At 41.5% G+C, this 10,351-nt stretch overlaps 1 protein-coding gene across 1 annotated transcript; it reads left to right on the forward strand.

The window, feature by feature from the left end:
- Positions 1 to 6,155: 6,155 nt before the first annotated feature.
- Positions 6,156 to 9,816, forward strand: LOC117485530 (T-cell leukemia homeobox protein 3-like). The gene is made up of 3 exons (XM_034134096.1): positions 6,156 to 6,779; positions 7,807 to 8,044; positions 8,598 to 9,816. The coding sequence occupies exons 1-3, from the start codon at positions 6,353 to 6,355 to the stop codon at positions 8,779 to 8,781; spliced, it is 849 nt and encodes a 282-aa protein (XP_033989987.1). The 5' UTR covers positions 6,156 to 6,352; the 3' UTR covers positions 8,782 to 9,816.
- The last annotated feature ends 535 nt before the right edge of the window (positions 9,817 to 10,351 follow it).

Raw genomic sequence — 10,351 nt, forward strand, 5'->3', positions numbered from 1 at the left:
AACCATGTTTTGGGATGGTGCGGATGCTTAGCTGGGAAAAAAAAGCAGAAAAAAAGGGCAAGAAAGTGAAACAAGACATTTCCGCTTCAATAGACAAAACTGAACGGCCAGATAAAGTGATCAAAGAGTGTCTACCATTTGCCCACTGCAAAACCCCACCTCTTTCCTCTTCCTCTCTCTCTACACATTGCTGTCTCCATCTGTTAGCCCGTTGCACTCGTCCGTCCACTAACCCCCCCTCCTCATTTCCTCTCCTCCTCCTGCTCTTCTCTGGCCTTCCTACCCTCGGGGAGGTAAGGTGATCTCCCTGTGCTGGTGTAAGTGACTGGTATTAGTCTCCTTCTCTGTCTGTCTGTTTGATCCCGGCACTAATGACTCCACTGGGACTGGGGTCTGATAATGGGAAATCAATATAGAGAATAGCGCTCTGGAGTGGCCTCACTTAGCTCTCGCTCTTTCACGCCTCACAGCAAAGTGCCTCTGTGTATTTGTGTGTGTGTGTGTGTGTGTGTGTGTCGTTGTGTGTGTGTGTGAAGAGGGGCATGTGTGTTGAGAAAACCTGTGTTAGTGTGTGTAGCAGAATTTAAATAAAGGCCCATCACCTGGTGCAAATGAGTTTAGAAAACAGATAACTTTTCTTGTTTTGTAATTAGGGTTGCATCAAACAATTACCTATAAAACTGACTAATCGCTTGGTCTATAGTCTTGTTTTGTCATTCCAAAACCCAAAATATATTCAGATTGATTAAAAACCGAGAACAGCAGAGAGCTTCCATATTCAAAAGGTTGAAAACAGTACCTTCTTACATTTTTGTAAAACGTTTAGTTTTTTTTGCCATGAATTGGTTAAAAGTTGGCAATTATTTTACTTTATCCACCAACCCATTCCTCAAGTTATCCTTGCAGCTCTTTTTGTAATTCAAATAAGGCGTAACTTGCAATTATCTTGGCTGAGAGAACACTGCAGCTTATTACACATTTTATAACCACATTGGATGCAATCAAAGTGACTGGAGAGTTGACATTGTTGGGGTCATCCGGCAGTAATATGCATATGTGGCCACATATATCTGAGCGTGTGTGTCTAATCGGTCACACTCCTGCGCCTGGGGCCAGACAGGTGGGGCTGGTGGCATGAGGCTGGTGCCCCCCCTCCACCCTGAGGGGCCAGAAGGCCCAGCGAAGCAGGGGGCTGGAGTAGCTCCCCTCTGCCAGGCACCAGAGCACTATGGCTGGTGGCAGCTGGTCCTCTGTCCCTCCCCCCCTCCTCCCCTGCATCAGCGCCCCGCGGGCAGGCAACAGGAGGGGTTAGGAGGTCAAGAGGCAGCAGAAAATGGGTGGAACGGCGGTGACATGCAGTATAATCAGCTTTTATGAACCGGAGAGCACACAGACAGAGAGAGACGGGAAACACAGCTCTGACACAATGCAACTGACTACAAGCAGTAATGAATTAACACATTAGCGCCACGACCAGGGGCGTTCAGGAGCACTCAGCTGCTCTTAAACACAAACCCGCACTGGCACACTCCCTCACACACACACATAAATCAGTCATAAGTCATTAAAGCAATAGCAAACACATGCACTTAATAATTACAACAGTCATTTGGTGGATGGCAGATCCCCTTGAAAGCCATTGAGAGTAATAAAATATTTCCACAAAAAACGGCAGAGAAACTTTTACTCAGCATTCATAATAGATTAAAAAAAAGAGATAAACTTGTAAACGTGCAATCACACACACATGCTTACAAGCACCACAAAGCTATGTGCATTCTCTTGTCCAAACTCAAACCATGTGTTCAATCATCATCAGCCCCGAATGATCCCCATTAATGCTTTAACTCTTTCTCTCACATCTCAGTCTTAGCCATCCATCCCTCCTGTCTTTGCTCTCTGCTCTCCGTCCATCCCTATAATTCACGTCTGTGCGGTTTACTTACTTCCCTTTCTCACTCTCTTCCTCTCCATCCTCCTCTCCCTCCCTCCCTGACTTTTAACCAGCGTGAAGAGGCAGCCATGCATTCAACCATCAGACAGGCTTACATGGTCTACCCACACACACAGACACACACACACACACACACACACACACACACACACACACACACACACACACGCACCACACACACACACAGAGTCAAAGCATATTGTTCCTCAAGTGCACAAGAATGCAATGTTCATTAAAACAAGCATCTTTGTGTGGTTAAATGTGCATCCTAATACTTTCAGAGAAAAAAAGCGTACATGACTGATTTGTATACAAAACCCCACTGAAAGTCAGTCTATTGGGTCCATTATTACAACAAAGTTTTTATTTCAGCAACATTTCTGCTCTAACAACTGATCTTTCCGCAAATAAAGACAAACTTGTTGGATGAAAGCTTTCATATGCAGTAATTAAAACCCTTTAACTTGGAAGCAATAGGACTATATTTGACATTTACAGTGACATTTTACATGGTTTATCAGCTTTTTAAGTGTGTGGCTAATAAACAGCGTCCTCAGTGTACAGAGCAGTGGTCCAGTGACAGCTCAGGGATGATGATGGCCCTGACCGAGTCCCTGATGGGGGATCCCATTCCTCTCTTCTCATCCAACAATCCCACTGAGCATGTCAATATGAAACACTATCCCCCCACACTGGGGCCTTGCTAGGCTATTCCTCCTATTACAGACAAAACAGGCTTATATTGATAGGATGAGCCTCTAACTGCTGCATCTGCGTGTGAGAAGATGCATGGCATGGTATGAAGAAAAGTGTAAATTAGACTAAATCAAGTCTCCCAACAGTAAAACACATTTTCTCTATATTGCACTCAACGTGAGGTGATTTACTACACGACTTTTGTTGTATGTGGGTTGAAGGAAAGCGAGCCGTAAAGATTTGTTTACCCAACTTTAAAAAATCCACAGCCTTGTAAATGTTGTCAGATGGCCGATGCCAGTGTCTTTCAGCTTAATACTACCTATATTAAATAGTTTAAATATTTCATAAGGGCGGTTTTTAGAGCGAGGGAGGGGAAATCGTTAGCTGCGGTAAAGTTTCATTAACTGGTCCCCATTTCGCTGCGAGGCAAACTCATCTCCTCTTATTGTAATAAAACAATCTCTCTCTCTCTTGGTGCTGCTATCCACTCATCTCCCTCTCTCTACCGCCTCTCTCCTTCTCTTTTACATCATAATAATACACTACATCCCTTTTAAATGCACTATTACTTACCGCTGCCTTTTCATATTGTAACATCACGGGCACTTTAGCGACAATATAAAAGCGTGTCATTCATTATTCAGAAGCAGCCGGCCTCGTCCCCCTTTTAAAAAGTCAGGCGCGCTGCTGAAATTGATAACGGCGAAGAGACGCGCAATAAAAACGCAGCCCCCGGGTACAGAGCTGCAGCCCAGACCCCCGATTATGCAGATCAAGTGGTAATTTCTCAAACAAATCGCACTCTTTCACTCTTTTGTTGTCGCTTCTTTTTGGACTTTTGGAATCAGGGTGTCAGCCTTTATATTGCCTGTAGAAAAAAACGAGGATTGATGTGCGTGTTAATTGTTCGTGTGTGCTGCAGGCTTTGCAGAAACACTATCTAAACATTTGGGCCTAAACGAGATAACCTCAAGGCTGCTTTGTAGACGGGGTTGCGTGGGTTTTTAAAAAGTGGGCTCTTGGTATCAATTAGTTTTACCTTTTTTCTGCTGTAATCACGAAGCAATGAAATGATCTGACAATGTCTTCAGCAGTCAGACTATCAATAAATTCAGAAAGGCTGGCTGGAGGCGGACTGGTGGGTTTTGGATAACCGGTGTCACGGTGGTATCCCGGTAGGTCAGAGCTAATGTGACATAATCACTCATAATCATTGGATTACACCGGATTACTAACACCCAACATCTGCAACCAGTGGGACCCCGTCTGCTGTGTACAGACTGCAGAGACTGCCTTCACTCTACAACAAATATTAATTTCCCAAAAAGTTGCAATGCAAACGTCGTCCTAAACAGCTATTGGCCATGTTTGAATAAATTAAATACATTACAATATGTTTTGTTCGATGTACAAACTCCGTGGAAATTACGGTGAATTATTCTAACAAATGGCATCAAGAGAAACATACAAATGTCCACACAGATGACAGCTATAACTGACCAATTCTCCCCATCAAAAGCCACCGGTGAGCTCACATATGGCGAGGTGAAGCAGCCAACACTCAGTCTGTCCATATTGCCAAACAAACACCTCGGGCTCGTCCCGTCTCATATTGCTTCATAAGACTTTATTGTGAAGGGCGAGATGCGGATCTTTTTAAAATATATATTACCCACTACAGTATCTTTGCATTTCAATGTGGTTTTTGCGTACAACCCCACCAATGACAATTTATTCTGACGTTATTTTTAAGTTATGTTCAATGCAGATTGGCATACTAAACAATCATACAACACTGACAATAATAGTTAATAGTTAGCATAACATTTAGCCAAGAAGACCGGATAACCCAAATACGAAATGTAATTACATGAATAGTTCAGATAAATAAATATAAATAAAAACATTAGCATATTCAATGCGATGTCAATGAACAGGTTGAGCAGATATTTTAAAAAGCCGAGAAGTATAAACCCCATTGTCACTAAATGAATATGTTGGCCATTAGTTTGTTTAAGTACTGTAATGTGATAGCCTAAAAAGCCACCTGCCGCATCCGAACCCGACGCGCATTTGTCTGTCCCTTAGACAAGTTAGTGAAAATCTGATTATCCGGTCACTTTGGGCGCCTGTTACATTGAATCTGAGCGGTTAGCAGCTTCCAGAGCCCGGACACTTTATCTGAAGTAGCCCATGGCCTTCCCTTGTCAGGTCATTTAATGTGGCTACCAGGAGCAAATAAGGCCACGTTATGCTTTGCCAACCTCAAAGACGCTGGTGATTCACTGCCAATGTTCAATAAGGCTGCTGTCTTTTTATTTTAAAGAGAGATGTGATGGATTTATTGTGCGTAATTACGCATACACAGGCACAATAATTATACCTGCTTGTGGTATTATTCTGTCTAAATAATCACACATTTACCATATTTAATAAAATGTTGAAATTGATTGTTTAGTTAATGTGTTTCAATGAATCTATGATTTAAAAAAAAATCAATCATGAATTAACGAGTGAACATGACTGCTGTGCATTTGTTTATACAACTGGAACATCTAAGGCTTTGAATCCGATGCATTCTGAATACTGAAAAGCGTTTCATATGTTTTGTTTTAATCTAAAAAAAAGTAGCCTATATTTAAAACTAAAATAAAAAAATGATTCTCCACAATTGATAATTGGCGAGGACGATAAGAATAGGTTTTTAAATAAAAGGGAAAACATCTCAAACCGTGTTTTCTTCCTTTTGGTCTCTCCTTTATAATATATCCAGTCTTCAGGTTATAAAGCACTTTATAACTTGCAACTAGTTTTTGTGTAAACTATTATTCACGTACAGTCTGCATGTGACAGACGATACAGATTGAAGGGGTGACACAGACAGCAGGACGACAAATGATGAGCATTTTGTGTCTCGCCTGAATAGTGGTAATGGGCAGAAGCATCAATTCATCAGACCCTTAGGTGGGGAAAAGTTTTTTTTCCACTGACATCATTTATCACCAAAACTTATAAACCCGTTCACAGTGAAGACATTTATGGGGACTAGAAGAATCCAGAAATATGACTGACTCAACACCAGTTGGTTGAAACAATAACATATTAGATGTTTGACGCTAAAGACGCTAAAAACAACACTGATCTTCAGTGATCGCTGGTGCGATTTCTTCTGACATGTCATATACATTTCCATGAATCTGTTGCTTGCTCCTTACTCTCCGTTATAATGATACAAAAAACGACAACGTCAATAACTGATTCACTGGAAGGCATTGTGATGCCTTATCTTGCCATAGATATATAACAAACTGACGCCTGTGGTAATGGGAAATCTTGGTTATTGTGCCAAATTGTGGGCCTACCCCTATTAACATTCAATCAGTTATTCAGGTTCCAGCCAATGAATAGTGGAGAGGGATGTAGGAGGACGGAGTTGAGCGTTTTGACGCGCAGAGAGGAGGACAGAGCGTCACATCTCTCCAAACGCCCATCAAAGTTTCAGCAGAGCGCGAGAGGACCCAGTCCTCTGAAAGAGGCCTGTTAGAGACAACAAGGATACGCTGGATTCTGGAAACACTGCTCGACCGCGATGGAGACACAACTGGCAATTACAGTTGTTTCAGTTTGACCCTGTCGTGATTCCCCCTAAAACATATATTTTTCAGTTTTTCATTTCCTCTTCGCGACAGAGCAACGGGAATGGAGCAAGCACCCAGCGCGCCGAGCCCTCCTCCAAAACCGGCTCACCACGAGCCCATCAGCTTCGGCATTGACCAGATTCTGGGAGCCGGTACGGAGCCAGAAACCGGGCGCACTTCAGGAAGACAAAGTGGAGTCGATCTAAGCAACGGGGACGGTTATTACAGTTTAGGAAGCCAGACCGGGGCCAACGCGCCCTCATACACCGCGCTATCCATCTCCCTCTCCGGTATAATGCCTCCGGTGGAGGCGTCGGGTTCTTACGGGGATAGCAGGAGTCTGCCAAGCCGGGGAGTGATTCGAGTCCCGGCACACAGACCCATGACAGCCCTGGGACCCCCGGCCCCCGTGCAGGGCGCTATCCCTGGGTTTGGAGGGCTGTGCTTCCCCTGGATAGGAAACAGGTTCGCCAAGGACAGATTATCAGGTAGCCTAACACCTAACGGATTCCCCTCATTAAGATTGCATAATGTTTAAAATATTAGTAACTGCTGTTGAATCATTTAAAAAAACACCTGTGCCAAATATTTGTAAAGGTTTTTAGCAGCCAACTGAAATGCTTTTACTTTAATTATTTTAACGGCTGAAATAAAAAACAACAACAGGACGCAAGTTTTAAAATGTTTATTTAATTCAATTCAATTCAATTCAAGTTTATTTATATAGCCCAAAATCACAAATCCTATTTGTCTCAGAGGGCTTCACAAGTCAACAAACTAAATTGGCAATGTAAAACAATGAATTTAAATACTGGATTACACTACATTTACTGATTATTATTAAACACCTTTTACCCACTTCACTTGTGTTTTAGGAGTTGAATATCTCATTTCTACATCACGTAGTTGAGCAAAACAAATGTAGTTGTGTAACTATCACAGAGCTTTGTCAGGACAGCTAGAATGTATTGACATATTTTATTACTGTAGTGAAAATGTACTACAAATGTTAATTATAGTCTACATTGAAGATAAATAAGAAACATACTATTGGGATGTTGGATAATTTCGGCTACGTCTTAAAACTACATTAAAAAGTAAACAAAAAATAATATACAATAATAAAATGTTATGTCTTCTGCATTTAGCACAGAGGTACGAACAGATGTCTTTACAAAGAAAGGCGTTTCATAGAGAAAGTAAAGATAAATAGGCCGACAGGCCTGTTGTCCTATCTATAACTAGCAGCATGGGTATGATCAGTTTCTCCTCAAACGACTTAAAAATAAGAATTCATTTATTTCCCAGAGTTGCCTTGTTCATTGGCCAGACCCATCTTCCACAATATATTTCCTCTCACATATTTCACATAAGGCGTACACAGTCTAAATAGGGAATTGTTGTCAACCAGGGCAGATATCTGTGATGTATGGCCTTGTATTTCCATACAGATTGTTTGGTGCTGTAGGAAATCTTCTACTCACCGGTCTCTCTCTCTCTCTCTGTTCCCTGCAGCTGCTCTGGTGCCATTCGCCGTAACACGGCGGATAGGACATCCGTACCAGAACCGCACGCCACCCAAACGGAAAAAGCCCCGTACTTCCTTCTCCAGGGTTCAGATCTGCGAGCTGGAGAAGCGTTTCCACCGGCAGAAGTACCTGGCCAGCGCCGAGCGGGCAGCCCTGGCCAAAAGTCTGAAGATGACAGACGCACAGGTCAAAACCTGGTTCCAGAACCGCAGGACCAAGTGGAGGTTAGTACACATTTGTCTGGACTCACATTTGCAACCGTAGTTCATCACATTTACACTGTAAGAACCACACACCCCAGCCTTCTGCCGTAAAGTGGTACATCTGTTTTGGCTGTCCAGTTCAAACTTTTATCAAGCGCCACTTCCTATTAATTGACCCCATTGACACGGAAGAATTAAACTTTGACCATAACCTAACCAGAAATTAAAACAATAGTAGGCTATAATCATCCTCCTCTTGTCATTCACTTTCTTCTACAATTACAACACTATAGGCAGAGTAAAATGTAGTTTTTACCAATTATTACCGCAACTGTATTTGCTGGAAATCATGTTTTTATTTTATTTTGCTAAGGACACCAACGTTGACATCTTTACATCACTGACCTCATTTTAATTATATTCTAAGAATTGACCACTGCAGTTTGTGCAAATGTTTTAGTTCCACACGTGCTTTTATTTTTTTTGTTATTTTATTTTTAGCACATAACCTCACTTTTTAATTGATCCTTTTATTCATTTTTCAATGTTTTCTTTTTCACCTGTCTGTTTCCAGGAGACAGACAGCCGAGGAGAGGGAGGCGGAGCGTCAGCAGGCCAATCGCCTGATCCTGCAGCTGCAGCAGTCCGCCCTCCAGAAGTCCCTCAGCGAATCAGCGGTGTCGGATCCACTATGCGCGCATAACTCCTCCCTGTACGCCCTGCAGAACCTCCAACCCTGGGCCGAGGAGAGGGAATAAACACTCTAATCGATAGGCATTAGCTATTATCCCTGGGAGGATAAATAAAATAAATGAGTCCTACATGAGGACTAACACTAACTATGATCCATGCAATGGATAAAAAAAAGTTGGACCTGATAAACTGAGGAATTGGTCACAGCCAATTGAGTGGACGGTTGAGAAAATGGACCGGAAATGATGGTGAGTGGTGTTTGTTTTGGAGAAGAGACAGAACTTTCTTGGAGTAAATCTTGCAACTCTGTTCTTTGGAACCGTGAGCCTTTTTCCAATCGAAAAGGGAAACTGAACTTTAACAATTCTTGTCAAAACATTATTGTCCTCTTATGCGTGTACCAATTATGTTTACTAGGATAAGAGGGAGAAATATTTGTGTTAACCCCTTGACTTAAAGTAACCATTTTGAAACATCTTGAAAGGGTTGGCTTTGTTTCTATAGGGGAAAAACACCAGCCATATGAAGGCAAGGCCTACACCCGTTTAAACAGATACATAAGAGAACCTGCTCAAAAATGTATCTGAAAAAAATAATAATTAAGAATCCTGCTTTGTTTTATCCAAATACACAAAAATATGTCTTCACAAGATTATATTTTTGAATGTTCTGGTGCTTAACATTTTCTTCCAATCTCATTTATAAATGCAACACCACAATTACCTGTGCATACAAAGGTGTGGTGTACCAGAGTAGCCCAATAAATGGTGCCTAAAATGTTATATTATGGGAGATAAATGCTTTTGTGCACAGTAATAAAAAGAAAATAGATGTCAGGATTAGAGGGGAGAGAAGTGAAGAAAATATGAAGGAGGCTGTAAGTTGGGTAATAAAGGGAGTGATGCATGTTCAGTTATGGTGGTGACGTTTTTTTCATATGCACATTATCTATCATGCTTTATTTGTGTGTCCTCCGGGATTGAGGCACAAATGTACAACTCTTTTGTACTTTCATTGTATATGTGTAAATAACAATATAAACTGTTCTTGTGACCCCTTTTGCTCCTGCTCTTTATGGCGCACTATAAAAATGGTTTCACGGTTTTAATACACAACAATTATAAGCTATACAAATGCAAATGTTATGACGTGACAAGGTAAACAAAATAGCAGACATGAATTCATTTAGTTTCTTGAAAATTTTATTGATAAATATAATGATTTTATACAATATTTCAATACACACATTATTTCATTCTGACAGCTTTATTCTGTCTGTCTGTTTGTCTTCCTTTCTGTCAGTCTATCTTAAAGTTATTCTGGGTATAATTGAGATGAGCCGCAACACATCTCAGCAAGGAATCTTTATTAAACAATTGTTAGCACAGTGAGTGGGCCTGACACTAAATCATTCATTATTCTGTATTTTTGTCTTGCTCAATCTTTAAAAAAAAAAATGGCTCTTGTTTGAAACATGGCTTCCATTCCTTCAGAATCAGTGACTGGGTCTCTCTCGTCTTCTGTCTTATTCTCTACTCTTCTTTTATTCTGTTTCCACACTCGTCCTTCCTTCTTCGAGCTCCCCTCTCTTGTCTCTCCTTCACAGTGAAAGGTTGGTGGCTCCGAGTCGACATT

This window comes from Trematomus bernacchii, unplaced genomic scaffold (assembly GCF_902827165.1).
Source record: "Trematomus bernacchii unplaced genomic scaffold, fTreBer1.1, whole genome shotgun sequence".
Lineage (NCBI taxonomy): Eukaryota > Metazoa > Chordata > Actinopteri > Perciformes > Nototheniidae > Trematomus > Trematomus bernacchii.

Excerpts from the sequence above, each read along its gene's own strand:
- LOC117485530 (XM_034134096.1), top strand. The coding sequence starts at position 6,353 with ATGGAGCAAGCACCCAGCGCGCCGAGCCCTCCTCCAAAACCGGCTCAC. Across the intron at positions 6,780-7,806 it reads CGCCAAGGACAGATTATCAG|CTGCTCTGGTGCCATTCGCC; the intron begins GTAGCCTAACAC and ends TGTTCCCTGCAG. Across the intron at positions 8,045-8,597 it reads AACCGCAGGACCAAGTGGAG|GAGACAGACAGCCGAGGAGA; the intron begins GTTAGTACACAT and ends GTCTGTTTCCAG.